The sequence below is a fragment of the Amblyomma maculatum genome, chromosome 11, assembly GCF_055883805.1.
Source record: "Amblyomma maculatum isolate TAMU_Amacu chromosome 11, ASM5588380v1, whole genome shotgun sequence".
Classification (NCBI taxonomy): domain Eukaryota; kingdom Metazoa; phylum Arthropoda; class Arachnida; order Ixodida; family Ixodidae; genus Amblyomma; species Amblyomma maculatum.
The window spans coordinates 8788989-8806270 of record NC_139354.1 but is presented as its reverse complement, the minus strand read 5'-3'; the positions used below and the strand labels follow the sequence as shown (position 1 = coordinate 8806270).

Genomic DNA, 17282 nt, shown 5'->3' with positions numbered 1-17282 from the left:
CAGCCAGACCAGTCTCCTCCAGGAAGGCCAGCAGGAGCCGGTGGGCTGCCAGGAGGCTCCTGGCCGGAAAGAGAGCAGCCGCGCCGTAAGGGAAGGGAGGAAGGTGGGAGTGAAAGAGGAAAGAGAGGAAGAGGAGCCGTAGTGGAGAGCTACGGAGTAATTTCGACCACCTGTGGATCTTTAACGAGCGCTGACATCGCACAGCACACGGACGCCTCTTCGTTTCGCCTCCATCGAAACGCAGCCGCCGAGGTCGGGTTCGAGCCCGGGTGCTCCGGCACAGTAGTCGGGCGTCTTACCACTGCACCACCCCGGCGGGGCTTTCTGCGGACTTACGCTGATTTATTTATAGGAAGGGAAAGGCGCGGTAACTGTCTCACTTGTTTTCTGTGGACACCGCAATCGCGCCGTAAGGGAAGGAAGGAAGATGGGAGTGAAAGTGGAAAGAGAGAAAGAGGAGCCGTAGTGGAGGGCTACGGAGTGCTTTCGACCACCTGGGGATCTTTAACGTGCGCTGACATCGCACAGCACGCGGACGCCTCTTCGTTTCGCCTCCATCGAAACGCAGCCGCCGAGGTCGGGTTCGAACCCGGGAACTCCGGCACAGTAGTCGGGCGTGTTACCACTGCACCACCCCGGCGGGGGACTGATTTATTTTTTTTATAGGAAGGGAAAGGCGCGGTAACTGTCTCACTTGTTCTCTGTGGACACCGCAACCACGACGTAAGGGAAGGGAGGAAGGTGGGAGTGAAAGAGGAAAGAGAGAAAGAGGAGACGCAGTGGAGGGCTACGGAGTAATTTTGACCACCTGGGGATCTTTAACGTGCGCTGACATCGCACAGCACACGGACGCCACGTGCGCTGACATCGCACAGCACACGGCGGGGGACACCTAAACCGCACCGTAATGGAAGAGGAAGGCAGGAGTGAAAGTGGAAAGAGAGAAAGAGGAGCCGTAGTGGAGGGCTTCGGAGCAATTTCGACCACTTGGGGACCTTCAATGTGCGCTGGCATCGCATAGCACACGGAAGCCTCTAGAGTCATTTCGCTCCCACCGAAACGCAGCCACCGGCGGTCGAGATCGAAGCAGGGTAACTCCGGCACAGTAGTGCATTTCACCATCATCGAACCGCGGTCCTTGAAGTCAGGTCTTGGGCTAATAGAAGAGTGCCTTAATCGCTCAAGCCTTGTTCACATGAGCCCAGTAATGGCACTGACACCTCACGTGCAGTGGCATCTCGCAGCGGTGTCTATCAACTGCTTGTGTGCTGTGCGGTATCAGATCCTCAGTTGATAGAAATTATTCCAAGAGCCCTTTCATCTCGTTGTCGTCCTATCGCTTGCAGCGCGGTGGAGATGTCAAGTCAACCAACTTCAAGTACCGAGCTGTGCGACGTCAGAGGGTTACCATACACGGAGGGATAAAAGCCCGTGTTCGGCGCCGGAGGGACTATTTCCTTAATAAAAGGAGAGTAGCGTTGTCCAAATTAAGTAGTCGAGTCAGTAATGACTCTGGAGTCACGGAGCGGGTCACTAAATCTGTATATTTGAGAAGACAGTATAGATCCTGTGGAACTCAATACATAAAGACTGCGGGATACGTGCCGCGAGGTGGTGGATGGTCCTGATATATTCCTGGGCTGCGGCTGACACGCCGAAGCAACCGAACTGCATGTTTGCAGGGCGTCAGTCAGTACGGATGAGAACGTGGGCCGCAGGTCGAGGCATAATTTTGGCGGTCATGGAGCGGGGTGCCTCCTGAATTGCAACGATATCAGCGCAAAATGATGTAGGTCGTTCCGTTAGTTGAAACGTGGAGGTCTGATTAAGTCCAAGGCCCGTATTTCGAGTTTGCGTCGTTATCGTGAATGTCGCTACCTCTCCGACCTCGAGTCACCTGATTGGTGGAAAGGCTGGAAAATGATGTTGCCACCTCTTCCGAGTCCGTAGTGGGTCACGTGAGATAGCTATACTTCGATAGCGACGCAGACTCGGAATACGGACCCATGCAGGTCTGCACGGACAGTCGACAATTGTCTTTGCTTCACAATCTTGGATGCTCGCATCCACGTATGCAACGATGGACCCTTGAGACAGGCGAGTCTCTTGCTCTTCCATCCTCTGTCGAAGCGACGATGCCGATTTGATAGACTTTGGCCTGCGATTATCTACTGGCTTGTTTTCGCTTCGCTGCACAAACTTCCAGGAATGAAGAACTGGCGCTTGCGGCCGAAGAATGGGTGCGTATTCGCATAAGCCATCGGTCTTGCGTGGCGTGCGAATGATTGGCCTTAATGCATCAGCCCATCGATACTCATGAGCTGTGCATTTGTAAAGCCACCACCGGTGTGATGTGTGGAAGGCATGTAATGGCTCTCATAGCCTCTCGGTTCACTGCCTCAAGGCGATCTCATTGTGCTCTTGTAATGTGTTGAAACTGGCGGGCCTTATAAATAATACGTGCCTGCAGAATTGCCGTTACCAACTGGCGTGAAATAGACGAATCAGCACCACCCGATGTTGGAGAAATTCTAATCAAGCCCGAAGTCTGAGTAGCTTGCTTTTTTTTTTTACTGAGGAAGCCAAGCAGTCGCTGACCCCTGAATGGTGAATCGTCAAACCCAGAATTTTACACTCGGACTTTCTTCTACTGGTGTGTCTGATAGACAGAGACGCATTGGACTTGTTGCAAATGTACGATGTCCCAAATGGTTGGCGACCGACGTGTATGCAGTTTTGCTCATCGAAAGGTGAAGGGCAATTGCTGAAGCGTAACTAGAGGTGTTCAAGGCTGATTGCAGAGTAGCCTCCTGAATTAAAAGAATTTCTTAAGTGTTCCAGACCATGATATCAACCGCGTGTAGTAAAAACTTTGTCAGGGATTCGATGTAAGCGCCACGCAGTCTTTCTTCATACGGACAGCAAACGATTAGAATGGCATTCCCAACATCGCTGTAACCATTGAATATCTCACTAAATTCAAAGACACGTACGCTGAAATCTATTTACGCACCTCAGTTTCTGGTATTCATCTGCTGAAGCATAGTTCTATTGTACTTTGCTTCTATAGTTTCCAGTTTTTCCTTATTTTCCAATGCGTGACCCAGATTTCCATCTACTGTTCGTCGCTTGTTTATCTTTTTCTGTTATTGCTTTTGAATCCGTTGTAGCTGGGTACCTATATCATTTATCTATTTAGACCCTCTGTATAGACCTTTTCAAAATTGCCCAAAGGGCGCTGCCATACTAGAGACTGGGCTGTGCTCATAACACAGGAAAAAGCTGCGGATCCCCCCCCCCCCCTCCCTCCAAACCCCCCAGTCAAACCGGTCTCTCCCAGGGTCGTGAAAAGGTATATAGGCATTGTGCAGAATATGTACCGCGTTTTGTTGTTGTTTTAGTTGTGAATGCCCACCCCTCATGTAGTGCTCCTTCTGGGGTCTTTGAGTTTACAAACTAAACAAATAAACGGAATGAAAGCGATATTAAATAATATCGATGACAATACCAATTCCTGTGGCACGCCACATAGCGAAACAAATGGTCTAACCGCTTCACCAATGAGGTGTATTGATATATTTTTCCCTTTCAGAAATGATTCAACAAAACTACGCTTTCTCAGAGGGAGCTAGTTGGAGAACGTCAGTCGAATTCAGGATAGCAGTATGAGTGATGTTGTCGCATGCCTTTTCAATGTGTATTCTTGTACGGTACGCAAATTGCGGCTACCGGTTGTTGGCAGAACTGCTGATGAAAGCCAACCCGCCCTCTGTACATATATGTGAGAGCCAATATGAGCGGGTTGATAGAAGCCGCGCTGCTCAAGCCATCACGACAGTCGTGTAGCTAATATTTTCTCTGCCAGCTTGCACATTGTTGGTGCTAAGGAGATAGGTCGTAAGTTGGTCAAATTCGTTGGAGTCGATTTCCAGTTCTTCAGGTTATTTACTGGTGTTCTCCGAGACAAACGTAGTCTAAGGCCGCATAATCTTGGCTACCGTAAGAGGACGAGGATCCAAGCGGTGGAGCGCGGCAGTCAAATCAATACGCTCACGCTCCGAAAATCGAATACATTCGCAAAGTAAGTGTTCATAATCGTCTCCCTTTGTGATTTCACCATTGCACAGGCGATCGATGTAAAGGCTGCAGCTGAGACATTTGCTCTCAAAAAAGTGTCTATAATGTTCGAACGCCATTTATATTCTCTCCTTCCGTTGACTTTTTAATGTTCGTGTTTGAATTGTCTGCGCACTTTTAATTTGTTCTCAAAAGCACGTCCTTGCCCATGGCCCGCGAAGGAAGAGTAAAGAAGAGGATGAAGAAGACGTGGTTCGAGTCTTGCACGCTGTCTCAGAGAGGATTGTTTGCTCCTAGTTTGTCTCCATCTTACAGGTGAAAATCCCCTCTTCGTTATCTCGCTGTTGGCACCGTATTTTACGCACGATTCTGCAAGCTTGAATCTTTCTACCTTCGTTTTACGTTAACGCTATCTGGCTATTATTTATCGAACACAGGCTCTATGGAGCAGCGAAGGAGACGACGACGACGAAGGGCGATCAGATCTCGGCGCTCAGGAGTCTGCGCTGCCTCTGCTGGCGCCGCGAACATCGACTGTGGGCTGAACGGCGATGCTTCGCGCCAAAGCTTCAGCGGTACAGGGCCTTGCGAGGAAGAGAAGCACACAGTCGCCGCTGCAGCCGAGGCGAGGCTCCAGTTTTTTCGGCACCCTCCTCCTCCTTGCTCTCGCTCTGGTTCCACCAGTAGCCCTAGAAGCGGAGGGCAGCTACGAGCTCCTAATGGCTGCTGCCGGCCATGGCTCTTCACCCATCAAGCACACCAGGGCCGCCGACATGGACGGAAGCTACCGGGCGTGTGAGTGTGAAGAGTAGCTGGTGCGAAGCGTTGGTGACGATGAAACTGACGCGTTAATGGAGGAAATTTGCAGGGACAAGGTAACCGCTGTCACAGGAAGGTGTTATTTGGAGGTATATGGGAGAGTCGTTTTCCCTGCAGTTGGCGTAGTTGGGCTGATGACGATGAGGGTGGCGGTATGATATGTATATGGCCATTGGGAATAGCATGTATATTCTTTGATGACATGAACACTCTGACATACCCTTCTTATTAACTAGATGAAGCTTCTTAGCCACTGAGCCACCGTGGCGGGTGCTTTCGCTCGTTATAACCAGGTTTAAGTAGGGTTAACATTCACAAATTGACGCGGTGGCTCCCAGGTGGCGCCGCAAACCCACGGTCTGTAAAACCCCTTGATACTTTGAAAGTTACGCCAACGATCGAACTTTGCCGCCGCCGCGCCACCTCCTCGCCTCCTCCTCGCCTCCTCCTCGCCCCTTGCGCGCCCCTTCGCTGAAGGCCGGCTCTCCGCCCGATTTCCTGAGCGACGATTGGTCTCCTTGCCGTTGCCCTTGGAAACCGACGCGCGTCCGGCGTTTTCCTTGTGTTTTCTGTTTCCTTTGCACCATTTTTCTCCTAGTCTCGGCGAGCGAATATTGCGCGCTGTGCTTTTATTGCAGCGTACAAGCTCCATGCCATGCTGTTGCGCGTACAACTGCAGCAAGCGGCCTGAAGATGGTTATGCGGTATTCATGATATCTCAAGGAAAGCGTGACGGCTTGCGCACGAGTCAATGGGTTCACAAAATTAGTCGAAAGAAAATTATTCCTAGAAAGAACAGAGTTGTTTGCGACGTAAGGTGCCTTTTTCACTCCCCGTAATAACGCGTCACCTGACGCTGCGTTTTTTATTCCTGCTTGCTCCTCAATATTTTTGCGGCGGCAACATGTTCATTGTATAAAAATAAGGTTGTCCTCTGCAGCCTGCTGAATTTTCTGCGAGGCTCCAAGGCTTCATCATTTAACACGCTTCGACTTTTGTACAGTCAGAAATAGGGCGCTATAATCTACTTTTTGCTGTCAGAGATAACTGGAAAATTACAGTCTCTCGATTGCATTTGTCGCGATTATGCTAGGATCCCTGGCCTCCTTCACTAAAAATCAAAATTCGGGCTTGTAGAGGAGCTAGCCTTTCCAGCTTGTACTTGTAGTGTGCGTCGGTTACTCGGGAGCAATGAATGCTGGCCCTGAAAAACTCTTTGGCAACTAAACCCTAAGTATTGCGGGTAATCTGCACTAGTTAGGTCGTACGGCATTTTTTTTTCAATTCTTGAATGTGTCTTGCTATGCTTCGACTCACGCGTGGGTTAAAAAGTATGCGTTCGTTTTATCAAGGTTACGGCCAATGTGCAGGAGGTGTTCACATGATCACACACGCTTCACTTTGACCATGACTACTAGGCGTTGGCAGGTTACCTTCGCTTTGAAAGCTGGAGCTCTAAAACCGCGATTCCGCATATTCATTTACTGCGAGAAAAGTTTTCACATCGATGTCAAATCAGCCGGAATCATTGCATCAATTTTCTGTATTTACGAAACTTAAACAATCAATAATGACTATAGTTATGATGTAAAAATAGGGGAACATTTTGCGAGCAACAATTCTAGCACTGTAACATATTACTCATTTCAATTGTATGCAAGAAGATTTTTTTTTCACCTAGCCTGAGTGATTAACTCATCGCTCTATGTTCTAGCTACATTTCACTGAAGACCAGTTTGAGCCGCCAATGTTACACGAGCTCGAAAAAAAAAAAACCAGGTCCAACGCAGTTCCATCAATTTTCTCTCACCGACCTGTACTGAAGTAAAGGAAGCCTCTTCGACAGAGACATGAACCTCGCGCTGATAGTAGTCAGTTTTTTCTGTGGCTTGCTCTTTTTCCCCCTCCATTTAAGAGAAAACAAGAAAGTATAACAATTAAAAGTCAATGTATAGTTGTCTCGTCAGATATTATGAGATAATTGAGATATGACTGACAACGTAAGTCAATGCAAATTGAAGTATATCAATGGGTCATGGGACGGCATCAGATTAAATAGTGATGGTTATGAATAGTGATAGGTAATGATGGTGACTGTTACGGATAATAATAGTAAATGATAGTAATAGGCCCGGATACGGATAATAATAGTAAATGATTGTAATAGGCCCGGATAGTCAGGTGATAGTGTTCGTTGCGGATAGTAACAGTTGCGATAGGTCTGTGGCATTAGTAGATATAGTGATAGATAGGATAGCGATAGTTAATGAATTGGCAGTTATATGCTTTCTCATTTCCGCACGTTGAAGACCTATGTGCACACTGTATTTTTTTTATTGTTGCGTTCAATGAAATCACGCTCTTTTACATAGCGCATGAGACCACAGCATGCTTGCCCCTGACCTTCAGTGTGTCGGCAATAGGGCCCACCACTTCTCCCAGCGTACCCTGCTGTCTTTTAACGACACGCGAAGTCAGTGAGTGGCCGCGTACTCATAAAATTATTTAATTCCTCCATCAGCATCATATCAAGACTGCCGTGGCAAACCTGTTCCTTGCCTCGAAGCGGCAAGGAACAGCTCAAAATTTGGTTTTATACAAAATTAAGTAATTAACGCAGATTATCGCGGATTGCTAACTAGCACAGTGCCATTACACTTGGCCTAAGCTTTCCATCGGTATACGGTTCGATGTTGCAGCTAAAATTTAGATTTTAATTGCAATTTACTAAATATTAATTATTTTGGCCCAGTAATTGATCAAAATACATCTACAATTAAACAATAATCCAATCTCATGGTTGATCACGTGACATATACTATGCTTAGAGAGATAGCTTGACAGTAGCGAAATAGACGAAGTCCTGCTTTGACCTTCTCTGATCTTGAAGTTCAAAGCATCAGCCTGGATCCTTTTCCGAAGTTTTACCGCGGTGACAGATTTCACGCTCTAAAAAACAAACAAACACAAAGTCAGAGGCAGTACTAGATTAGGTGCACAAAGTAAAACTTAAAAAGTGTCTGCAGCACAGAACTCGCCTGAAAGCTTTGTTTATCAGTATTCCCCATTCAAACAGTTGTAAGAAGAAACCAATCAATTCATGAACTTTACTTTCGGCATTCTCAATGCTTTTCTCGCAATTTTTCAAAACTTTTGTGCACTCCTGGAGCGCAGACCTGGCCCAAAAGCTCGCGCTTCACTCACTGCTGCGGCCGGCCGGCGGGCGTCAAGGAGAAAAAGCGTGTCGTGCGCAGCGCTCGCCGCCGCCGCGCGAGGAGAATCGAGGAGGAAAGCGCGGCGCGGAGGAGAGTGTCGCTTTAACGGTCTGTAGAGTTATTATATAGGCAAAGCCTATTAACTCTAGCGGCCTCCGATATCAAAGGTGCCCTTGCACTCAAGGAGGTTATATAGAACGACAAGATGAATTAAGATTTTCTGAGATGTACACGCGCGCAAGTGCTTGCGAATCTCGTGGCTGGCCGGCGCCGCGTGCTTTTTGCCCCTTGCAACATAGCCGCTATTGGCTCAGCCGGCTTCACCTGCCCCTTGGCGTCCATAGGGGACCTCCAATCCAGAAGTTCTATATAACCTCCTGGGTTGCACGGTTGCACTATTCTAGGCACTATAGCTGCACCATAGTATAGTGCCTATAACCATAGCTGATCGCGGAAAGCGCAGGAACCTCCGCCATTTGACGTGATGAATCCCAGATGGCGCCACATGCACAGATGCAACTGCAGCTTCCCGTGCTTTCGCACCGTAATTGGTTGAATAGAAATAAAGTGCCCCGCCGTTTCTTTTTCTATTTAGGAGGCATATATTCGGAACATATTTATTACCTTAAGTTGTGTTGGCGTCGTGATATGAGTGCCGTATATGCAGACTACATGACGGACTTCTGCAACGCGGGCCAGAAGGCACTGCCCGTGCACCTGTCGCTGCACAGCGACCAGGCGGGCGTGGTACTCTACTCGCACCGGCGCAACTCGACGCCCCGCGCCAGCATCTGCCACCTGCCTTTCCAGGTGGAGGCCGCGGCCAAGTTCGTGCTGTCGTTCCGCTTTTTCGACACCGTCTCGGACTCGTTCATCTGCTTCATGTACCTCGAGCTGGTGTCCACCACCGAGACAACGGACCTGCTCTGCGGCAAGGACTACACGGGCACCAAGAGCATGGTGAAGGCAAGCTCGTCCCTCACGCTGCGCTGGACGGTGTCCGCCCGAGAGATGCTCAAGCGGTTGGGCGGCTTCGAGATCATCATCACAGGATTCCAGCAGCCCGGTAGGCATTATGCTATTGATGAATTCATTGTCGTCATCATCATCATCAACACCACAATCACTGTCAGTTATATAAGTATACGTCCAATTTGAAACAGGCTGTGTGTATTAGCGCTGTTTCCAATTTTCTTATAGTCAAAATGAACCAACTCGCCCAAAAAGAACTGTTGTCCACTGCAGAAGCAGAAAATATATCACTCTCACTTATTCCTCCAATTACCGGCTCCTATGCCGATTCAATGGAAAATAAATGATGCTAATCCGAGATGAATGAGTGAGCCCAAATAAATTACTGAGTCCAGATGTGTCGTGAGATGAAATGAGGGAGTGAGCCAAGATGAATCGTGAATCTCAGCGAGTGGCCGATTCCGTATGTGCCGTGAGTCTGAGTGAGTTCGAGGGATTTGGGTCGTTAAATCAGTCTGAGTGCGTGAGTGCGGAGAGTCTGAGCGTGTCTGATTTTGAGTGTGGGAGTGCGCAGGTCGACAAAACGTTTGTGAGTGAGCCAGAGTGAGAATTCGTGATTTTTGCGAGGTACGACCATTTCGAACGCTTATACCTCTTCACGTCTTAGAATCGAGCGGCTGTGCGTCGGGAATGACAAGGTGCTCCAACGACCGCTGCGTCTGGAGCGGTTTTAAGTGCGACGGCAAGGACAACTGCGGGGACTTCAGCGACGAACGCCTTTGCTGTGAGTTATTCGTTAAGAAGGGAGTAATTAATCATTATATATCGGACGCCCCGCTTGACTGAGTACGTGTGTGCGTGCGTACGTGTGAGTGTGCGTGGTTCGACCAGTTCTTTAACGTGCACTGACATTGCGCAGCCCAAGGGTGCCTTGTTTTTCGCCTCCATTGTGCTTTTCGCGTCTTTTTGTGCGTCTGTGTGGAAACGGGGAGGGAGAAGGCGATGCTCGCAGCGCCACTCTCACGTCAGCGGTTGGGAGAGCAAAACAAAACAAGAAAAAAAGGAGCTGAAACAAATCATAAAACTGAAACTTTTAAAGTCTTATAAGAATCTTCAAGAACTGGTTCAATTGCGCCTGCTCCTCATCGGAGTTTGCTGCAAGCACTGGATAGCATATTTGCTAATAAGGATGTAACGCACAAAGTCAATGCATGCTTGGATTTTCTTTCTCATCTCTTTTTGGGCGGAGAATGAAAAAATAAATTGCTGCTTTGCAACGCCACTGTGATTGTGCGGATAGTGACAATTAGGTAAGCTTATATAGTGCTTGCAAGACCGTGAAGAATAGAAGCTATACCTGTGGCTTCAGGGAAGCCAGTCACCACTTAAAAAATAAGATTGTTAAAATAAAATGGTGACTTTCGAGGCGAAACAATACCAGTGTTGGCGGATATCATAAACAAACATTAATCGCGTCAACAAGTGAATTGCTTGACCAAATTTTAATAGCTTTTTTTGCTATTACAGATACAGTCATGATTGCAGTTTGATTGCCATCAAGCGCCTAACTGAAATAGATAAAAAGTTTAATAGAATTTAGTTAGCCCGCTTACCGTTCACTTTTTCTTTTCTGGTGCCTGGAAACACTGGCGTTATTTTGGCAAGAAAAAAAAAACGCTTTGTACCTCGAAAAGACTATTCTAAAGAATGGTTGCGGGCTACCCTGAAATACCTGGTATACATAGTCTGTGCGGACTCGATATAGACTGTCTAAAGAATGCTTCTCACCACTGACCTAAACCATCTTGTCGATAATGGACAATAGAATGTAGAGGAGTAGACAGTTTACAGACTGTTATATACAGGTTATGTAAATAGATTTTTGTGGACTTTTTCTTTCCTTCAGCACCTGTTCTCCGGCCTCTTCTGTATCTGTAAGCTCTTCATACTACACGAGGCCTTGTACTTGGTAGGCGAAGCTGACGGCCCTTCCATCGTGCCTTCATATTGTTACAGGGCGGCAAGCCGATGAACAAAAATAACAGAGAACAGAAATATGATGTCCGATGACCGTGAGATAATTTAATGAACCACAGAGGGCCTAGCACGAGCGCTCCTGCCCGTTTCTTACTTGTCCGTAACATTACTGGGGCCACCGAGCGATCGTCCCGATCCTGGATGAGGAAGTTTGTCGATGTCGATGAGATCCATGGCATGACGATGAGCGTGACTGGATGGTTGAAGATACAAGAGGAAGAAGGAAGAAGACAGCGGCTTGCCGCCACGATGATTCTAGGATGAAGCCTGGTCCAGGACGCTTTCTGGCAGGTCACCAAGATCCGATGGTCGATACCCAGGTTCGCATCACATGGCATGGGCAGGGGAATTGTACGTGTTCATGTTTGGCGTTGGGGTCTTTAGTGGCCAAATCGAGTCAGTAGGGTCACATGGTCATTCGGCTCTCTTGTTGTGTCTTGTGGTCGTGTGGGCGTTGTCTCGGGTCAGTCTCTCCATTGTCGTGTCTTGTGGTTGGGACGGGACGGTGGAACAGAGAGGTCGCGTCGGGTCCGGAAGGCTGGGGACCAGCCATGCGATGCCTCCTAGACCTTCTGCCGACGGCGCAAGAGCGTGCGGGGAAGCTCCGGGCCAGGATGAGGAGTGATGATATGAACATGCCTAGCACTTCCATCCAAAATGTTACGGGGCTGCAAGCCGATGAACACAAATAACAGAAAACAGAAAGATGTCCGATGAGCGTGAGATGATTTAATGAATCACGGCGGGCCTAGCGCGAGTGCTCCTTCCCGCGCCACTTCCCGCTTCTTTCTCGTCCGTAACAATATTAACATGGCATCGCTAAAGCCCCGTTATGCAGAACATTCGGGATCGGCGTTGACCGTGCGGTGAGCGAAAAATTACGAACTTGGATCTGGCAAGTGCCATACCTGGACGGTAAAATGGCCGGGGCACTGATTGACTGATAAATCGGCGGATTGTATCACGCCACGAGACCAGGCGACGTGACTGAACTGGGAGCTGCGAACAAAGGTGTTCCTTTTGGGACGGGAATTGAACCCGAGACCCTTCGATTCCGAGTCGGATAAGCTAATTTTAGGCCGCGAAGGCGCGTTCGCGGCTTAATTGAAGCGGGGCTTTATATGCCTGTATCGAGTGGTCTTCCATATGATATGGTAGCTTACATTTGCATGCGAGTGAGTATTAAATAAAAGAGGCACAAGTTAAAGGATTAGTGATTAGACGAGTAGTAAAGTGCATGCACGTGAAGTAGGGTTAATCGCTTTGTTCCCCTTCCCCTTCCTTTTTTTATAGCGTTCACGTGTACTCGACGTCTCAAGCGCTCTTACATATGCCCACCTCACCGCTTCCTCTTTCTCTTCCGCGCAGTTGCTGGCAAGCAGGACTTCACCCTATACCTGATTGCGCTCTTCGTCATCTCGCTCATGCTGCTGGCCATAGGCGTCGTCTTCAAGATCATGTACAACAAATACCCTGTTGTGGTGAGTGCGACTCCCCTGAGGAAAGCGCGCATGCGCGCTCGGGCCTAACCGGTACTGTCGTAGGCAGAAATGTGAGTGCTTCTTCATTTAAAACACACACACACACACACACACACACACACACACACACACACGCACACACGCACACTCACACGCACACGCACACGCACACACACACACACACACACACACACACACACACACACACACACACACACACACACACACTGGCCTCGAGATCGAGCAGAGTCGCCACCTAGCGGCATAGCGGCGAACCCTACTCAGTGTGGATGCGTGTTCGCATTATTTGACACGATAGAATCATGTGTCACAGAGAGTGTAAGACTAGGCAAAAGCCTGAAATGTATAACACTAAGCTTCTCAATGCATTCATTTTGAAAGTAGTGCAAAAAACGAGGATCAAGGAGTAGAAGGACACATCACTATACTCCTTGGTCCTCGTTTTTTGCACTACCTTCAAAATGAACAAGATTCAACTCGCCCAACTTTCAACCTTACTTCTCGATACATGTCATTCTTTGCACTTGTTGCGAAATGCGGCGCGATGTTGCTTGAGTTGAATGAAGCACAGAACGTTTTATCGCAACACACAGAAGAAATAGTGAACCTAAAGGGAGAGGTTGCTTCACTCAGATATTGTGAACACTCAGCAAAGAAGCTCATTTATCTTGAAGACAGAAGTCGCCGCCGGAATCTTGTGATGATTGGGTTGAAATAACACCTGATGAAAGCCCTAGTCACCTAAAAGAAAACATATTAAATAAAATCTTCCTTGAAAAATTAAATCCATCTATTAAAACAGTTGAAAGGGTGCACAGAACAGGGAAACGAAAACAGGTAAGACAAGGCTTTGAACTTCTTTGACTACAATGAAAAAATAGACGCCATGAGAAACTGCTCAAACCTGAAGTGTTCGGGGATTTTTATCAGCCACGATGACAGCAAGGCATCTTTAAGTAAACTATGGCGGTATGGCAAGCAGTTCAAAGATGAAGGTCAAAAAGTCTCTTTGTGGGTGATGCTATCTATGTTTGGGACGAAACAACTTCCAGGCCGACAAAGCTGCCACAGGTTGACGAAGCCCAGCCCTGTGATGTTGGCCAGCCATCTTGCTGACAACACACTGAAACGTTTGAGTTTGCCTTGCTAAATGCCAGATTTAACCAATTGGAAGATTTGCTTGTTTTACATGACCCCCATATATTAACAGTCATTAAGACATGGCTATTGCCAAACGTTACGGACACAGAAATAACTCCCCCATCATATAAATGCATAGGCGAGACCGCAGTGAAAGGGATGGCGGTGTCGCACTAATAGCTAAAAACGAGGTCACCTGCGTTCGGCTTCACGATATTCCTGACCACGAGAGCCTTTGGTGCAAAATTTACTACATAAATGTTTCCGCTATCGTTGGTGTCGTTTGCAGGCCTCCAAAGAGCCCCCATCCTATATCCAATCCATGATTGATCGCATTCCAAAAATAGTCAGTTCAAAACGAAAAATAATCTTAAGCGTAGATTTCAAATTACCGTGCATAGACTGGAACAGGGCCTGCGTATCAGGGCCTCAAGATACCGATAGTGCGCGGCTGCTTTTAAATTTGACCTTTTTTCACAACTTAACCCAGGTGGTCTCTGTGCCAATCCGGGTCACTAGCACATCTGAATCTATCCTTGACTTCATTTTTGTAAATTTTCCGGAAGAACGTGAAACAGATATAACGGATGGGATTTCAGACCATAGTCTAGTCAATATAGCTGTAAATATTAAAATGGAAATGACAGCTCTAAAAATAAGAAATTTTCTCGACCTTTAATGGGCCAACGATGAGTCAATTTTAGATAACTTGCACTTGCACCTGGAGGAATTCGAGAAAGGCGGTGATGTTTTTCTACTCCAGTAGCGTTTTAAGTTTTTGATAACGAGTTGCATAGATAAGTTTGTCCCCATCCGTCGAAAAAGGTTACATCGCACAAACTCATGAGTCACTCGAGAAATTCATTCAGCTTAAACGGCGACTTGCTCGAAAACGTAAGGCGGGCACAAGAAACCTAGCCGAGACTTCCGCCCTCGAAAACAAATTGGTTGAGAAGTTAAGACAAGCAAGGACACATTTTTATGGAAACATGCTCCAAAATTTCCTCGGAGAATCCCCTCGGAAGTTCTGGCAGTATTTGTCTGACAAAAAACGTTCCGTCAACCACCTTAAAATAAATGGCACAATGTCCTCAAATATGAGAGAGATCGTAGATGAATTCAACTATACATCCTAGAAAGCCTTTACAAGCTCTGATACACGACCCGCGCATACTGTTAAACGAAACCTGTCTTTTGATGTACACAAGATGTCGGACATCGTTTTTTCACGTGAGGGCATATTTTCACTGCTCTTGAACCTTTACATAAGCAACCTTGCGATAATATACCCACTGGATTTCTTCATCAATACGACGAAATGGTTTCTTTTTACCATTTCTACATTTTAAACAGTTCTCTTGAGCAAAGTGCAGTACCAAATTATGGTTAATTGCGATGGTAGTGCAGGTCTGCAAATCAGATAAGTTTGAAGCTTCAAATTATGGATCAATTTCACTCATCAGCACGTTCTGCAATGTTCTGGAAGATATTATTGCCAGCCACATAACCACTTTTCATGAAGCGAATAACATTTTTGTTGATTACCAGCATGGGCTCCGTAAAAATGTTTCCACAATTGCGCAGCTCGTCGCTGTTCATGATTTTGTTTCCGCTGTCGGCAAACAGCTTCAGATTGATGCTGTTTTTTTAGATCTGTCAAAGACATTTGACCTTGTCCCGCACAGCGTGCTTGTAGAAAGACTAAACGAAATAGGACTTCCTGACTCACTCGTTAGCTGGATAACTGCATATCTGCATAACCGCTCACAGTTTGTTCAAATTGAAGAGATCAAGTCAAACAAATCAGATGTCTTGTCGGGGTACCGCAAGTTTCCGTACTGGGTCCATTACTGTTTCTGATTTATGTTAATGATATTGCGAAAAGTATCGATGTCTGTATAAATGTGAAATTGTTTGCTGATGACTGCGTTATTTATTGAGTTATAAACGATCTATCTTCCCAATCATTGTTCAATGCAAATCTTTGCAAACTCGGGGATTGGTGCGAACGCAAAGGAATGCAAATTAATTTTACCAAAATGTCCATTACTACAAGAAAAAGCCCCTTAATTCTGTTTGCTTAATCAATGGTCCTGCTTTATTAACAAAACTATCTCAGTTAAATATTTGGGCTTGACCATTACCAGCAAAATAAACTGGGAAGTGCATATACAGAGCATATGCGCAAAAACAGTAAGTTATGCTTTGCGCAGTGGACTAAAATATGCCCCTTCCATCGTTAAGATTGAGACTTGTCGTACCTTGGTTCGCCCCGTCCTCGAATACGCGGCAATCGTGTGGGACCCATGTTATGCGAAAGATACTGCCGTGCTGGAGCTGATACAGCGACTCGCCGCCAGATTTATTTTGTCGGACTACAACATACGTCATCAGTGACTGCCATGCTGAAGCGGCTTGAGCTGCAACCATTCCAAGCAAGATGAGCTACAGCCAAAATAAAATTCTTGTACTTACTCTACCATGAAAAAATAGGTTTACCAGAAGATAAATATTTGCTGCCCTCCAAAAAAAAAAAAAAAAAAAAAAGATCGTCCCGCCTAAATCATTTTAAAGCCTTACGCCCGTTTCTTACAAGAAATAAACTCTTTCAAGAATGCTTTTTTTCCACACATCATAGAGCAGTGGAACTGTCTGCCATCGTCTGTTGTAGAATGTGGTGATATTGTTATGTTCGAGCGCTCTGTGAAGACGCTCTTTCTGTAATCTCTCCTGCTTGGGCCACGCTGTCTGTATTATAGGAAAATTAAATGAATAGGTATACAAATAAATAAACGTCTCGGTGGTTAAGGCGTTAAAGCAAAGAGCACCCTTGTGTTGTGCTATGTTAGCGCGGGTTAAAGAAATCCAGGAGGTGTAACTTGTCCGTAGTCTTCGATTGCGACATTACGTCGCAGTCAATGTGTGCAACCTGGGGACGGTAAACCTCACGATTGATTTAAATTACCGGTGCACTCTCAACCGTGGTGTTGCGGGTGCGCAGATCGCCGGTGGCCCACAGCCTGCGCTGTCATCCGACGTACCTCGTGAAGGCATGGTGCAGACCGTGCTGCTGCCGGGACCGCCGCCTGCCATGGTGGTCCGACGCAAGTCCTCCAACCCGGACGGGAACAGGCCGGGCTCCAGAGCCAGCAGCGTCGTCAAATGAGCGCCTCAACATTATTACGACAGCTGATGAAATAAATTCCAACAAATTTTATGCGTATACCACAAACCACGCATATAATAATTGTGCGATCGTTGTCGACACTGAACTCTTCCGGTGCAGTACTCCATCGTTCAAAACGCCGGTGGTGCGTTCGATCTTTACGCGCCAACAAAATCTGAGCCGAATGTTAAAATATATCTTAAGAATTTTCATGGAATAAAGGTCAACCGTGCAGGTTCTGTGAAAATGCTGTATATCAATGCACGATCTCGAGAGATTTGCCAAATGCTTCATCACAAGTTCACGAGACATACCATCAGACTATCTCCAGGTGCCACCATTGGTATGCTCCTA

General features: G+C 46.9%; 1 protein-coding gene across 1 annotated transcript; it reads left to right on the top strand.

The window, feature by feature from the left end:
- Nucleotides 1-4628: 4628 nt before the first annotated feature.
- On the top strand, nucleotides 4629-16939 carry LOC146172749 (uncharacterized). Its single transcript, XM_084584398.1, has 5 exons — nucleotides 4629-4872; nucleotides 8779-9177; nucleotides 9751-9867; nucleotides 12489-12601; nucleotides 16764-16939. Exons 1-5 carry the CDS (start codon nucleotides 4629-4631, stop codon nucleotides 16926-16928), a joined length of 1038 nt encoding a protein of 345 aa, XP_084440524.1. The 3' UTR covers nucleotides 16929-16939.
- The last annotated feature ends 343 nt before the right edge of the window (nucleotides 16940-17282 follow it).